The 17,498-nt window shown below is 38.0% G+C and overlaps 1 protein-coding gene across 1 annotated transcript; it reads right to left on the bottom strand.

Annotated features, from left to right (window-relative positions):
- Positions 1 to 668: 668 nt before the first annotated feature.
- On the bottom strand, positions 669 to 16,871 carry LOC122659674. The gene is made up of 9 exons (XM_043854774.1): positions 16,542 to 16,871; positions 9,733 to 9,927; positions 8,552 to 8,649; positions 7,549 to 7,591; positions 7,270 to 7,473; positions 6,916 to 7,172; positions 4,344 to 4,434; positions 4,028 to 4,244; positions 669 to 1,066 (listed from the first exon to the last, which is right to left on the bottom strand). Exons 1-9 carry the CDS (start codon positions 16,719 to 16,721, stop codon positions 855 to 857), a joined length of 1,497 nt encoding a protein of 498 aa, XP_043710709.1. The 5' UTR covers positions 16,722 to 16,871; the 3' UTR covers positions 669 to 854.
- Between the last annotated feature and the right edge of the window lie 627 nt (positions 16,872 to 17,498).

Here is a 17,498-nt window from a genome sequence, read left to right as displayed (position 1 = left end):
TTGCCTAGAACTTCTTAATCTACATTTTTAGTATAATAACAATTTTGCTCCATATCATACTATTGCTAAAAATCATCAAAATCCCATAATCCTTGTGTTACTAATTTTTCATCATTTTATCCTAGAACAAATTATCTCACATTTTCTATGATTCATCATTGTAGAACACATATCTATGACCATTAATCTACATAAACTTGTGTTTCTGGCTTTCTGCATGTATGCATGATAATTTCCTGTGACTCAGTTGCAGATCCAATATGCAGACATTATCTTAATCCAAAGCCAACATAGCACCAACGGATCTTAATTCAACAGCATTTTAGCCCCCTACCTTTCTGTCTTTCCCCCCCGCCTCGAGGAACGCATACAAAGGAAAAGATCATAAACAAGAGAAGAGTACAAGATGTATATGCGAACGAGCGCAAATTTCCTGGCCCAGAAATCTGTTGTGAGAAAGAATTCATGTAACATAATTATGCAGCGGTTCAACCCCTCAAACCTCAAATTGTGCCACTTCCCTGCCACCTACAATCCTCCGCTCTCTACCTCTGCACCCTGCCTTTCAGACACTCTTCTCACCTTTCACATTTTCGCGAGGCAAGAAATGGCGGTAGCTGCATGAATCACATCCACTTCGCCACATGATGAGTTGGTGATAAGAAGACAGTCCAATTAAAAGTTCCTATTTTAACTGGGTATGTTTGAAACCCTGCCTGCAATATCCTAGGCAGCAAAATGGAGGATAATCCACTGGCAGCCCTGGGCTCAATTCAATGGACATAAGGACACTATTTACAGATATTACCAAACAAACCTCTTGAAATTGAACCATGGAGGAAGATCATTAAGTTTCAAGCAGTGAGCATTGATGTAGAAAGAACAACAAATGCCAAGTATTGGAGCCCATCCTGGATTTTGTCTAAGGCTGTGGTCTGGTCACCTCGCAAATGATCAGAGATGGCATTGGCCTTTTCCTGGATGGTAGTTTGTTGAGGGCTCTCTTTGACATCTGCACTGGCATCTTTTACGGCTGCCAAATAGGCTTCGGTAACATCTGAGATCCCTGCATGATGGACCGAGATTAGGTTGCTCAATAAAACATTAAATCAAAAAATAATTAAAGAAAAGGGAGATGTTACAGTTCCCATTTGAATTTTATGGAATACATTAGTTGCTATGTAGCAAGAAATGATGGACATGCGTGGGTCCAAGTAACAAAGGATCTTGTACCCATCTCACTGTAAATTTTCAGTCCAACACATGTATAACGTGGGCCAAATCATGGTTCAAAGTTATGAAAAATTACAAGAATGCCATGAATGTCTAAAATGAACTAATGGAGGTTAGTAGCATAATTGTAACTTTTTACAACTTAGGAGAAACTTTTAACTCACATAGGATGCTAAGTTTCTGTTTAAATTTGATCAATAACATGGGTGAAGAGCCCATTATACCATGGACCCACCCAGATGCAGATCAATTGCTTGCGTGTGGCAAGTTGTGAACTTAACAAGTCCACAAGTTCACGAACCATTGTGAACGTTATCAGCCCCAAGAAAGGGAAATGTATCATACTCCCTCTGTCCCAAAAGGCCAAAACGACTACCTTGGTTGAAAAAACCCACATCTTAAGAAGGTTATATTAATGCATTAATCACCCACTAATTGTGTTGGACCTAGAACGTTCCATTTATATATTATGAGTTTCGGATATGAAAACCATTATGGGTTGTGTGTGGTAAATGTGGCAAGAGATAAAGGTTACCCAAACTGCTGAAGAGGTACAGTTGAAGAAAGAACAAGACATGTTAATTGAAAGAAGAACTATTGAATACGGTATTCCATGAAAAGAAGGTATTCCGTGTGCTTGAAGAATCAACGAGCTGAATGCTACATCAAATGGAAGATTCCTTCAAGACTCGGCATTAGGATTTGAATACGATTGGAGTACTTATGTAATCCTAATGTACATGATCAACAAGGTGTTTAAAACCAAAAAATAACATAAAAAAGGACTTAAATGGAAAAATAAAAAAACTATGTGGTTTGACTTAGAAAGATATCTAAGTCTGCTGTCCACAATCTTTTGTAAACAAGGACGGATGATTGAGCTTAATTGGCAGATCCAAAATATTCAAAGTCTGAACTCACGGACAACCAAGCTTATAATGTTGTGTCCGCGGGCTACCATTGCGGTCTTTCGTGTGATCTTTCGTGAATATCTGAGAGTTTATGAGATTAAGTCATCTCAGATAGACGATGCCACGATCTTCCATGACCATCTTTTGTGCATGTCCAAGAGTGACCATCTCAAGTCCTTGCAACCAAAGTCTTCCATGACTGTCACGCGGCCTTTCGTGCGATAGTATTTAATGTTGCGTGGTCAAGAAGTTGAAAAGTCTTTGACTATTTATTAATGACCACTTTGACTCTAACCACTTGTAGGGCTCTTAAACATCTTCACTGATGCTGAGGAGCTCCAACAACTAGTTTTTCTCGGAAATCTTAAGTTGAATCTTGGAGACTAAAATTAATTTATACTTCGAACTGATTTGAATTTTTAGTGGTTCTCCAATAGCTAGTTTTTCTTAGGAATGAAAGATGAATTCAAATCTTCAAAGGAGAAGCTTAGCTTGACTCTAACAACTAGTTTAACGGCTTGTTTGTTTTGCCTATAAGAGGATAGAATCATTTGATTTCATGAAACAGATTAATCAATATGATCTACAACACACTACACAAATCGCTATATCATCTTGGGAAGAGCTGTGTACTTCATTGACAACATCATTTTGGGGAAGAGCTGTTGTGACTATGATCAAGTGTCATATCTTGAGAAAGCGCTGAAATTTGTGCTGCAATGCGTATAGTTTAAAAGCTAAAATATCTTGTATTGATCATAGTGTGCTTAATTGGTTTACAATTATCAGGCTTGAAAGAAGAAGCCATTTCTGCTGTAAAAGAAGCCTGAGTGGCTTAAAGAGAAATCCTTGGGTCTGTGTGACTTGGCTGGAAATCCTTGGCCAGGGTGGTCTGGGTGCTTAGCATGAAAAAGTGATTAGCTTTGTAAGGCTTGATTCTTACCTGAGAAAATAATCGGATAGTGGAGAAATCATTGGCCCGTGATCAAGATAGTGGACGTAGGACAGGTTGGTTTGAACCACTATAAAATCCTTAAGCAATCTACATCAAACAATCCGATAATATCCTTCATGACACCTTCTATGTTTGTTAGTTATTTGTTTTCTGTTTTGTGCCATTGTGTGATGCTATTAAGATTAGGATTGGGTGTGTGTTTAATTAGTTATATTTTGTTTTATTTGGTCACAACCCAATTCACCTCCCTCTTGGGTTGCATGCGATCCTACAAATTCAAACAGTGTTTCCAGCATTGGCCTATTAGTTAGATTCTGTAAAAGAAGGAAACAATTATGACAAGTGAATACAATAAATGTGTGAATGATTAAATAGGGGCATTATAGGGAATCCAACAAACTTTTATTACTTGGTTTTCAAAATGGGCAAACATTTTGGGACAGTGAAAAACCTAAAACAGGACTATGTGAGCAGCAGGAGTAGATTTTATCAACTCCATGACATAAAATAACAGATGGAAGCAGTTGCAAACTAGGTGACATGGAGATGCTACAATATTTTGTCTTCAACTAAAAGAGACAAAAGGAAAGAACCTACCTGCGCAGGGGGGAGGGGCATTATTTTTTGCATTGGCATGAACGTAAAACATATTTGTAGTCACGGAAATACTAATAGAACTACCTTGAAAGTGCTCCGCAGAGGAGCTGTGCTCTTCTGGAATCAAGGGCAAACAAAAGAAGCCCCAGAATGCCTTGATTCCAACACAAGGCAGTCCCCTTGGCATCACACTTGTGGTTGCAGCAGCCACCAAGGTTACAGAATTCTAGCCAACAATTTCGTATTATCACCAAAGTGATTATATAAATAAAATGATCTCATACCATTAAGGAAATGAAATGATCAAAAGACAGGACGCTCAAGAACATACCTGTGATAAAACTCTCAGAAACTGCTTCTACATCTCCACTCATTGATTGTGCACGAAGTCTGATGATCTTCGCCTTCGCAAGGGAATCATCAGGCCAGTCAATTTTCAGGGTTTCTGGATCAGCATCTTCACTCTGCACTTTGTTTGAATTGGCGATGACAGATTTTCCAAGCATCAGAAGTTGAGACACAGCTAAGCAGCACAATTCTGAGAGTCTCTGCGTGAGAATCATAAAGTTAAGTACCATACAGACTACAAAGCAAAATCCATTTTAACAAGAACTCAATAAGAAGCAATTTCTCAAGTATTCCCATACATGGACCCCCTCTGAGTGAATGGTTTCAAGCCTGCCAGTAGTCTTTTGAATAATCTCATTTGAAGCAAGGCCCACAAGGGAATTTGCAAACCTGAAAATGTAAAGAGAATGTAAGAGTAATGAGTGTAGATGTCCTGAATTATTCCAGATATCTTAATCTCCTTCTTTTTTTTGGGGGGGGGGGGGGGGGCGGGGGGAATCTTAGTGTCACAAAGATGTCTCATGTAACAAAGTCACATTTCTTTGCCATGTGGTAGATGACAGCATGCCCAACTCGTCCCTCAAATTCAGCTTAAATAATCACAAGAATGCAATTCCACTCCAAACGAATCTAATGGCATTTAAATGTACTTGTCTCTTTGAACACAATTTTAATATATCTCCCCTGCTTCTTTGAGCTGCAGTTTGACTAATGAGATGGATGTGGAGTCCTTTATCACATGTACCCATGTTTGCCTAAGTAATAGTTTTGGGAATAGGCATATCACAAACCTTAGTGACATGAATCAGGACCCATCCTTTTCTTTTAAATTTGGGGATTTTTTTTTTTGTGGGAGGGGTATTGGTAAAGTAGGAATTCAATCCCAGTCCTTGGGGATGACAACCTTAAGGCATTTCCAACATAACCAGCTGTCACCTTAATGCAGATCAATGACCGAGACCCTATTTTAGATATTATGAGAATAGGACTTGCTGGTAGGATAACAGGAAAAATAGAAACAAGAATGCAGAATAATGAGCAAGTATGGAACTAAAACAGATCAAATGATGGAATTATGGAATAGCATGATAGAACTATTAGAAAGGAATAAGAAAAAAGTAAAACCAAGACAAGTTAGGTTAGGGTGGTAATGGGAGAAATCTGGTATATGTGGAAATTAAAGGACTAAAAGCCTCCAAACTCAAGTCTATAGAAAAGGTCCAGGACTATCAATAGGAAAAAATGACAGAATTCTCAAGTGAATGGAGTGGTGTGACAGGAATTATATGGCAAATTCTATAAAAGAGAGCAGGAGTATGACATAGAACATAATAAACTAAGTTTCAGCAACCAGATTTGAAATGTCATATCAGAAACTTAATAATGAAATTTGAGAGTAATCTTGTCATATTCTAGAAAATTGACAAGAAGAAACTTAGCAAAATTAAGCACCAAATCAGGGAATCTCTAGATGTAAAGGAGGGCTTAGAAAACTGACCCGTTGACAGTAGAACAGAACTGAAATAAAAAAGAATATTGAAACAGTAATCCACCAACAAGAGAGGATCTTAGAATCCACCAGAGGGAATTGCTATGAATCACATATTCAAAATATGCAAGAAGGCAGGAAATTTATTCACAAAAATTGTGGGAGGCTCAATGGCCAGTACTTCTCTGGACATCTTAATCTTGCATTCTTCTTACAACCCAGGTGCGGTTTTGAGTGTCTCTCAACTCCAAACTCTCTCTTTTCCTTAAAGAACTTACATCTCTAATACACACACAAACCAGGGCCACCAGGTAAATGTCGAAATCGGACGAGTTTCACGCAACCTGTCTGGTTCTCATAATTATGATGAAAACAGAGAAGATGCGAAATAGGTAAACTGGTGAAGTAACTGATGCAGGAAGGGAGGAAAAGCTTCCATTGACAAAATATATTAAAGTTGATGTGAAAGGATAGTGCCAGAAAGGGAGACAGGTTGCCCATGAGTGGTGCAAAAACAAAGCATCTGAAAGGAAAAATTAGAGGTGTAGTATCATCTGAACAACAGTGTGGCATGTAACATCTCAACTTTAATAGAGAGCTCAAAAAGCTTATAAAATAATGCATTGACTCTATGGTTAAAAATCATCTGATCAATCTTGTAGGTAGGAAGCCTACTTCTTTAGGTCCAGATACTCTAAACTTCGAGACACATGGTGAGCTGTAGGGGGTGCCCGACACAAATATATGGATCCTGTGGCACCAGATGAGACACTTGCATAAATATTACATACTAACCACCATAATCAAAGCCTTTGCCACTTGAACTGTCTGCATAGTTTCTAGTTGGATTCACTATATCTTCTTGGGGAACATGCTCCTCAAGGAAGCTCCTAGTTGGCCTAGTTTGGAACAAATGACTGCTGCCAGTCCAGTGCTTTGGCATTGGCATAAAAGGGAACTACCTTCTCATTGGTCCACTGTTATTTATTTTAATAGGACATTAAACCTCATGACCTATAGCCAATCAAATAGATAATCTCATTTATAATCTCACAGAATGACTATATCATTAGAGTGGTATTGATCTGAAAAAACATCAAAATGAAATCAAATCACTTAGCACCAGTTATTGTATTACCTGAACTGAGCATATGGGAACATTAAACAAAAAATTCAAACCCTTTGAAGCATATATAAAGTCAGATACACCAGAACTTGGGCAGCAAGTAGCATTGCTGTTAGGCATCCCAATGATTTAAAAAAAAAAAAAAAAAAAAAAAAACAAAATCATGATGAGCCAGTAGAAGCAAGCATAAAAAATAGAAGATATGCACACAAGGACAGCAATTATAAACTGGGAGACTCTGTACAAGTTTTGTTACCCGGCAGCCATATTAGCAGCCTTGCTGACACTTGAATCACGTAAAATTTTCATCTCACCAGCACTTCCCTCTTCAGTTGTCTCAATTTTCTTTCCTTTGTCCGAGTCCACACCACTTCCATCAATTTCAGTACTCAAACTTAAAATTTGCTGAACTTGTCTAAGCTTCCCATCATAGAGAGACTTTTGTTCTGATGATAATTTTGCTTTTCTCCGGTTAAACAACAAAGCATAATGGTTGGACAATGCCTCCAGTTCCTGATATCCACCACAAGTTTCAACTTCCATAAGAAGTCATAATTACACACACTGACACATCCAGGGAAGGGCATCCTCGAAAGCAAAAGAAATTTACCTCCAGCTGTTCTGGACCTCCATAAATATAAAAGCATCGGTCAAATGTTACTTCCTCAAAAAGTTGCTCATAATCAGTTGATTGCTCAGATTTCTTGGAGTTCTTTTCAACTTCAATACCAGTCTCAGTAATCAGTAGTTCCATGGTCTCCTTACCCACACGTTCAAGCACTTCTATTCCCCTTGATGTAAAAGATTTTCCTGTCTGTAACAATGAAAAAACATGAGCTAAAAATGTCCGACACTCTTAAGAAGCAAATATGGCAACCAAAGTGCAAACCTCTATTAGAGATGGAGCTGATGTTACAGCAGAATGCTCAAGCCTACAAAGCACAGGAACAATTTATTAGTAGAACCACCAGCAGCAACTGTTCTCCACAATTGGGAAAATTTTTATAGCTACGGTTCAGTATAATGCAAGATATGAAGTCGAAAAGCAGCCCTTACAACAAGTGACTATGAAATACATAAACACTTCTATGGTTCTTCCCACAAAAATCCTCAATTATCACACTCAACTTCAAATGCATCAATTCACAGGATAAAAACATCAGAAACTATGTAAACTTGACTATACATGTAGCATTAATCAATACTAAATAATTTGCTGCACATAAAGAATGTACCCAAATGAAACATAGGAAAGCCTCTATCCATGCTTTGCATCTAACACAAAATTTAATGCTCCCACCCTCTTGAATTCCAGTTCCCAGTCCAATTTTATCTTTTTGAGACTCACCAGAGATATTATATGAAATAATAAGAAGTCATTTATTTATTTACCTATCTTATTCATTTACGAATCAATATTGAAATAACATACTGCTTGCAGAGAATCACTGGTTAGTCAGGTTTTATCCAAAAGGTTGCGTAAGAAACCATATATAGGCAAATCTAATCACAAAATTGCTCTCCAAGTTTTTCCAATGACACATTTCAGCATATAATTATTTACTTCATTGAATAAATTCATTGCATTGAGCTAGAAATATAATGTTAAGAAGCATGCCTGTAATACTTGTTCACCAAGCCACACAAATAGAATATAGAACATATAAAGGCTTATAAGGAAATCAGCACAGCTTGTGACTGTAGGCATATGAGTTTCAATTGTCTCAAAGGCCCAATTACGGTCCAAACAATAAATGTAATGCTATCTCAATCACAAAGTCTCCCATTATTGTGTTCCACAGCATAACTTTTCTTATCAGTCATCACAACAATGAAAGAGTGACAGAGTAAATTATCTAAGTCATACAAGGTTAACAATGCGTCGTACTTACTTGTGGACCAAGTCAGAACCCCCTTTCCAAGCACTGCCAAAGGCTTGCCATGCTCCTGAAGCAAGATTTTCCACAGATTTGTCGAAAACTTTAAGACCCTGAAACCCAGAGGAATGACAGAAAGAATAGATTCATACTCTTAACACGATAAACAAAAGCTCAAAATACACCTGCAAAAGCTAAAGCAGTTCAATGTAAAAAACAACTAGCACACACAAAAATCAGCATAGTCCAAAAGGCTTGGAGTAGGTATGTTGTGACTTATATCTGCAATATGCAATCTATACAACAACAACAACAAAATCAGCCTTATCCCAACTTAATGGGGTCGGCTACATGGATCTAAACACAATAAAAGAAAACTAAGTTCTAACAGGGGATGCAATATGAAAGAAGAAATGGAAACTGAGGAAAGATGCAATATGACACTAGATACAAAATGGAAAGTGAAAAATGACTAGTGGAAGATGAAAGATAGTAAGAGGAAAGAAGCCCAACCTATCATTACAGGAGAATCTCAGCTAAATGGGGTCTGCTATCTGGATCCTTGCCCTCCAATAGGCCCTATCCGAAGTCATACTAGGTATAAGACCTAGGCTATGCATGTCCTTCCTCACCACTTCTCCTATGGTCTTTTTAGGCCTTCCCCTAGCTCTTTTAGCTCCTTCAATCGGGATCATATCACTCCTCCTTATTGGGGCGTCCCTAGGCCTCCGTTGAATATGACCAAACCACCTTAAGCAACTCTCTTGGAGTTTGTCACTGATCGGGGCGACTCCCACATCCGCTCTAATACGTTCGTTATGTACTTTATCCTTCCTTGTTTTACCACACATCCATCTTAACATCCTCATCTCTGCTACACAAAGCTTATCAATATGACACTTCTTAACTGCTCAGCATTCTGCCCCATACATCATAGCCGGTCGTACCACAGTTCTATAGAATTTCCCTTTAAGCTTTAAAGAATTACGTCGGTCACACAGCACTCTATACAATTTATTAAAAAGCAAGTCCCTAGAGAGAACAGTGCTGTAGTAGCATATCAGAAATAAAAGCAGAGATGAACAGAACCTGCATTAGGGTACAGGACTACTTACATGAAAAACAGTGAGATTTACAAGCAGTATTTAATATCATGTATCAAGAATATATAATAGAAAATTCGAAGTTCTGCTTACCTGGCCCAGAAAAGATTCTTCACTGGCTTTCTCCAATTTATCCAGGGCTGACTTCCGCAGTTTGTCATCGTCTTCTTCATGTTCCCCTTCACTTGCTGCTTCCTCTGATTCCCCCTCCTTTTCAGACTCTAAGTTAGGTTCTATATTTTGAATCTCTGAAATTCCCTTTGCAGCATTCTTAGCAACTGCAGCAGCCTAAGTCCACAAAATTGGGTCATGTCATTTAAGTATACAACAATATTGAATTTACTACCACATTTTAATAGACCAAGAGATTGAGTTTATAATATACAGAAAATTCACAAGCAAAAACATCTCTCTCGTTTTACAATTTTGGCCTGAGAAAAAATTTGGACGTTTTTTGACAATCTTCTGCTAATTTTGAAGTAGCTCTTCTTTTTTTCTTTTCTGTTTTGGAAATTTGAAGGTAAATAGTAAGGGGAGTGAATTTCTGTTTGGAACCGCAGAAAAGGTGAGAATAAACAACATTGCCAGGTCCCAAGTCACTAAATTAAAGGAAGAACTATCAAAAAAATATACGAAGTGGAAGTACTTGCTATCATAGCATATAGAGTATGCTAGACCTCAAGTATCCATAAAGGATTTCTACACACAAACTCCAATGAACAATTGAACATATGAACGCAAATCCAATAAATTAAAAAAAAAAAATTTGAATACATCAGAATGAGATACTCCATCTAGTATTGTCAAAATGCATTGGCAACCCAAGGCAGTGTTGCTTAGGTTATACCTCCCAGCTCCTTCCATAATGTATTGTACATTCTAATATGAAAAAAATAAAACCAACAATATCCACACATCCTGAGAGTTTGAATCTGCCTTTCTCACACAATAATTAGAAGAAGATGATAAAGTGCTAGACATAAACAAGAAACAAATATAAAACAAATGGCACATAAGAAAATAAGATAGTAAAGTCTTATGGGTTGGGTTGCCTAGCCATAGTTCCAACCCAAGTGCATGCCTGGTCACGTAGGTACCAAGACGAGCACCTAGTTAAACCTCACATCTCACCAAAGCTGGTATTGCCTAGCCCTCCCTTGGCCGCTGGGTTCACTAGGTGACACCTAGGCCATGCCTAACAAGACCACACACCATGCACAAAAAGTTAGTGTGAAACATGTGAAGTCCAATAGTAATTAACTTCAGAATATCCTAAATTAATCTGATGCATATTTTTTCATCATATTCTTTTTGTATGTCGAAAAATTTATTAGGGAGAAACCCCAGCTGAGCTAACAAATGAACAAAAAAGAGAACATATCTAACAAAAATAGCTTTGCCAGTCTCTACAGATATCCTGGACATGGGTATACTCAAAAAGAGAATCCCAAAAAAAAACATCAAACTCATAGCCTTAGCAGCCTCCCTATGAACTGATTCCGTCTGATTCCTCAAAAGACATTGCATTCCTTTTCTAAATAACCACCTAGCTGAAGGAGAAGCAACCAAATATTTTTTTTGGTATATGACAGAACCATTTCCTACACTGCAACTCTCTAATACCTTCTTCAGAGTGCCATATCTAACCACACCTTATTCAGCAAGACATCTCATACTTTTGATGCATCCCACATCAGTTCAAATTGATAAACATTATGCTATAAGAATCATTTTCATAAAATATATGTAATGAACACCGATTATGCAGGTATTTCTTGCAAAATTCTTTCCTTGTAGTAAGTATTAACCTCTTAATTAATTTAAGTATGAATGAAATTACATAAGATCAACTATTTGACAAATAACTTGCTGAGCACATTTTAAAGTGTAACATCATTTCAACAAGTTGATTATCAGGAAAAAAAAAAAAAACCCATTATAAAATATCACTCTCACTGAAGCTATAATTAGAGAATGCACCTCTGGCCGAGTATACAAAATAGTCAGCCTATTTGGGCCACAAGGAGGAATCATTTGGGTCATTCCCACTTTTGGTGGAATACCCAATCTGATCATATCTTGTGGATTACCCAGAAACTTTGCTAAAACCAAAAAATTGGAAATTGTGGTTTTTCCTTTTATATTTTACTTGGTTAAATACATAGTTCAAAATCTCATCAAAATTTCGTTGAGATCTTGGAAATATTGAATATTTTGGTCGAGCTGAAACGAAATGGTACTTTGAAATGGAAAAATGAAAGATTTCAGTTGAAATTTAGACTGTTTGTAACATCTCACCGAAATTCTGGTCAGACGTTACAAAGTCACATTATAAAAGGCTCAAATCTCGTCAGTCTCGATCGAAATTTCGACCAAGACCTCTCTGGGTTACCTCATTTTGACTTTTGAAGTTCCAGCTTGCTATTATGAGCTTTGTTCTTCAATTTTTCGCAGGATCAACCCCAGAATCACTTGGAAACACATCATTGAAGCTTGTTCTACAATTTCAGGTAAACCATATTCTCTAAAAATGTTTTTTTTTAAAGAAAAATATGATCAATACATGATGGTTAGTGATGAATTTATTATATGTTAGGCACCAGAGGCCGATCTCTTCACGGGGTCGATTTTTTTTTTCTCTCTATATATATTTTATTTTTCTACTTCAAAATTTTGATTTTCCTCCAACAACAAAAAAAAAATTGGGGTTATGTAAACTGTACGGGGATCAGTTAAATATATGTTAGATACCATTAGCCGATTTATGGACTTACAGTGTTGAAATTTTTTTTCTGTCAATAATTAATTATTTTAATTTTCTGAAAGTATGAAAATTATTTAAAATTCAAAAAATACAAGGAAAAAAATATGAAGTTTTGGTTTGAAAAATATGAAAGTATATTCTACATGGTTTTGAAGTGCTGCCCATTGCAAATCATTTTTGGTTTTGTTGTACTAGGCCAATATTATTTGAAAAATATTTGAATTTTTTTTTTTTAAATATAAGGAAAATAAAAGGGTTAGGGGGAAAATACTAAAAAGCTATATACTTGTTTTAGTGCTCTCTAAGTATAACAATTGATGTGCTTCAGTGATTAATGAATTGTTTTATTCATGCAACAGTAAACAAGTCAGATTATGGCGGACCGTGATAGACGAAAGAGGCAGGGGGAGCAGAGGCCACCTAGGCGCCCTAGGGCTGACATTGCATGATTGCATGGAGTGGCAATTGATGGGGATAAAAGAAAAACATTGCAATTACTATCACCAGAAGTTTTTGGAAGGCGGTGCCACTAGACTCAAACAATATCTGGCTGGGAATTTTTCTGAAGTGCTCTCATGTCATATGGTCCCTGCTGAGGTATCTAAGACCATAAAGGAGTACATGAATAGAGGAAGTAAGAGGAAGACTCAGAGGGAGAAAGCAAGGGTAGAACTTGAGGATGCAGTGAGGAGTACAGTAGGAGGCTATGATGATGATGATGGATGACAGTGATGATCTTGTGTATATGCTTGATGATATATAGACCGAGGAAGAGGCTAGGGATTGGAGACGGGTACAGGTGAGGAGCAGAGCCACTTATCACGAGGATCAGGAGAGACTGAGAGTAGGTGGTAGTGGAAGAGCCGGTGCCTCTAGAGCAGGTGGTAGTGGTAGTAGAGGAGCTGGTAGCTCTAGAGCAGGTGGTAGGCAACCTAGGTTGCCCAATCCCTTCAGGAGATCACGGAGTACAAGGGCAGCTCTGCCTCCAACACCTCTAGTAGTACCGCCACGAGTTGACCCGGCACTACACTCCACGAGTTGACCCGACACTACACCAGAATCCTAGTGTCTACAGGAAGAAAGGCAGCAAGCAGCCTAAGATAAAGGAAGCATGGAAAAACATGAAGGGGATGGTAAAGGAATCTATAGCTAAGTGGATGTTATACAATACTATCCAAGCAAACACTACCCGAGGCCCCTTTTATCTGACTATGATAGATTCAATTGTTGAGGCTGGCCCTAGGTATAAGGGGCCCACCCCATATGAGATCATGAATGTTTAATTTCCCCAATAGAAGAGTGAGCTTGAGGAGTATATTGCTGAAATGAGGGGGATATGGGAGAGCTATGGGGTGACTATCATGTGTGATGGTTGGATTGGTCCTACAAGAAAATCCATCATCAACTTTATGGTGTATTATGATGGGTAAGCAATATTTCTCAAATCTGTGGATGCATCCAAGGAGAAAAATGATGCAAAACATATCTACAAGTTTTTTAAGGAGGTGATCGCAGAGGTAGGAGTGGAGAATGTTGTCCAGGTTGTAACGGACAACTAAAGCAACTTCAAGAAGGCCGGTGAGAGGTTGATGAATAACAGTAAGCATCGTCTTTTTCAAACACCTTGTACTGCCTATTGTATAGACCTCATGCTAAAGGATATGGGGAAGCTAAATTAGTACAAAGTGTTGTGGATAGGGCAAGACAAGTGACCAATTTTGTATACAACCACGGGTTTGCATTAAACCTCTTAAGGGAGAAGTGTGGGGGTGTTGGTAAGGCCGGGCAGAACTAGATTTGCCACAAACTACAATGCACTCAAGAGTTTTGTGGTCACTAGATTCTAAGAGCTTTATTTTGCCACTTGGTGAACTCTGAGCTGAATTCAATTCATAAAAATGGGGACCTTAAGGTTTATTTGTCCACAAAATTTGGGCCTCATCTGATCTGCTACATGGCAGAAACTTAGACTGTCCTGACAAGTTTATTAGAACAGCCCATCCCGAGTAACTTTGCCCTTATTAAAATTGAAGGTTACATAAGTGACCCCCCCCCCCCCCACCCCCCCAAAAAAAAAAAAAATGAAAGTAAAACATAGAAAGAACAAGGCTTCTTTTTCCCATCTCCAAGATAACCAAGGTAAGGCAATGGATCCTTCTTCTATCTATTCATCCATGTATATATCTGGTTTCTCATAGTTTTAGGTAATTAATATGTGATACCAATTGCAATACAAATTGTATTCACTAGATTTTCAGAGCTTTATTTTCCCACTTGATGAAATCTGTTTGAGCTGAACTCGACACATAGCAATGGGACCTTGAGGTCTATCTATCCACAAAATTTGGGCCCTATCTGATCTGCTACGTGGCAGACTTGGGCCATCCTGACAAGCTTATCAGGATAGCCTGTCCAAAAGTAACTTAGCCCCTGCCCCTTATTAAAATTTGAGGACTTACACAAGTGACCCCCCCCCCCACCAAAAAAAAAAGAAAAGAAAAGAAAGCAGAGAAAGAACTAAGCTTTCTTTTCCCATCTCCAAGATAACCACGGTAAGGCAATGGATCCTTCTTCTATCTATCCATCTATGTATATTTCTGGTTTCACATGGGATGTGTATATATACTTGCTCAAACCCATGTTAAAAAATGTTTCTCACAAGGGACCCTTGTCCTACTACCTACTCCATAAGAGGATTTGAATAAAAAAAAGGATCCTTGTCCTACAGACAATAGAATGGGAAAATAAGTACATATAAATAGCACAATGAATAAAATGTTACATGTATTCTAAAAAGATGACTTATTATGATTGGAAATAAAGCAAAGACAACCTCTCCATGGTAGGGTGATAATTTTTTAAATTGTACAAATGTTCAAGGAGGAGTGATATGATCATGATTAAAGGAGCTAAAACAACTAGGGGCAGGCCTAAAATGATCATAGGAGAAGTTGTGAGGAAGGACATGCATAGTCTAGGTCTTGTACCACATATGACCTCAGATAGCCTATTGGAGGGCAAGGACCCACGTAGCAGACCTTTAGGCTGGGTTGTGCCTCTTTCCTCTTACTTTCTTCCTCCATCTTTCATTTTTCTTTTTATTTTCCATCTTTCATTTGTCATTTTCCATTTTTCATTTTACATCTCATTTCCCATCCCTCTTTTCCCCATTTTCATTTGATCTTTGTTTCCTTACTTTGTTTTGTTTGGGTCCATGTAGCCGACCCCATTAAGTTGGGATAAGGCTGAATTTGTTGTTGTTGTTGTAAATATGTGCAAGCAATAGGACCAGCCTGGGGAAACAAAAAACACCAGAATTATGAAAAGACGGCAACAAAGAGTGATAACCACTAAAGTGCAAAAATTCCCACACTAAATAATGTCAATCTAAAGAGCCTCTATACCCTCATTTACAACCATCTCACATTAAGGTTAAATCAGCCTGAATCTGTAGATGATAGATAACCGTTTTCATATGACTCAATTTTCAATTAAATTATGTACCTCCTCTGAGTATTACTACTAATAGACGGATTGAGTATCCCCATAGAGTAATGTGAGATAATGAACTCGGATCCCAATCACAAGCACAGATAAGCCTTGCCACCAAGAAGGCATCATTGGAGTGAAACCAAAGCCACATAAATTGGCTTCAATTATTCCAAGTTTTACAATTTCAGCATGTCCATTCCTTACTTGAAAAGTCCTCAATGAGCTCTATCCGAAAATCAAAATCCACCACAAATATATATCATCATTAAATCTTCAAGATCTCCCCCTCCACAATGGATCATGAAGTATATTCTAAAAAAGTCTATCCATATAAAGGAAAGGGGAGGGGGGGAATGAATCAAGCAACATTACTTAGTAGCAAAAATGAATTCAACTCAAACAGAGTAAAACTTCAACAGCTTGATAATCCCTTAACAAAACAACAGATCTGGATATTAAATATTCCCAAGTCAAATACCAAAACGCGGCCAAAAGAGGGGGAAGTTTGTAATACATAGACAAAAAGCGAATTTCTCAAATTAGCATTGTTTCAACGCTATTATCAATCATTGCAAATCATAGAAAATAATACTTCGATTCTAAAAATTAAACTCCTTTGATAAGAAGAAAGTTGAGAATGAAATACATTTCGAGATATCTCCTCGGCTGCAACTGCAGCTGCTTTCTGAAGATCTGACAAAACAGAGAATGGAGAAATTCCCCAACCTCTCCAACCTCCTTTGGCTGATGGTGGTGTCGATGCTGTTTCTGATGCTGAATCTGATTCTAATTCTTTCTTTATTGGTGACTGCATGTTTTCCTCCATCAGACTTCTTTCCTTGAACCGGTGCTTGTTCTTCTTCGATCTCCGGAGTTTTAACTTGATCTAATCATAGAAATTGCAGTTCAAATCAAAATATTTCGATTCTTCTGAGCTCCTTTGTTCGAAATCGAACTGAATAAAATGCTCACGATTTGCTTGGTGTGGGCTGCTGGCCTGCTGGCAATATGAGTAAATATCCCGCGTCCATTAATAAACGAAGTCGGAAACAATCAAACAAACAAATGCTTCGAAAGTTTCTCTTTCGCGCACATACATAGCGGACGATGGTGTATGTAAGCGGCCGGCGGTTCAGCCCATAGCCCAGGAGGGCAGAAATGGTATTTCACACTCTTCCTCTTTCCTCATCCTACGGAGCAAAGATGTGCACACAACTATTTTTTTCGCATTGTAAAATTTTTAATAAATGGCTGTCTGGTCGTGTAGCACATGCATCGGCACAGGGTCCAATAATTATAAGAGTGCATTTGGCCTCATGTTGGTGCAAGAGCCCTACTGTGTTTAGGCATAGGTGCCATGCAACCGGACAGTCTTCTTTTTTGCCAAATAAATTTAGAGAGGGGGCATCAGTAAGGCTACGGGATGGAGCATTATACAAGAGGGTAGGGAGGTCATTTCAAAAGGAGTAAGAAAAAGAGACATGGGCGGCATGCCCGACCTTTTCTCGTAAATTTTATTCTTTAAAAACCCATCCAGTAAGTTCATATAGACAACAACCATCTCAAGTCATGACTGAAGAAGGAGGAGTCGAAGAGGGTCACT

The sequence above is a fragment of the Telopea speciosissima genome, chromosome 4 (genome assembly GCF_018873765.1).
Source record: "Telopea speciosissima isolate NSW1024214 ecotype Mountain lineage chromosome 4, Tspe_v1, whole genome shotgun sequence".
NCBI classification, from domain to species: Eukaryota; Viridiplantae; Streptophyta; class Magnoliopsida; order Proteales; family Proteaceae; genus Telopea; species Telopea speciosissima.
This window is presented reverse-complemented; position numbering and strand designations above follow the sequence as displayed.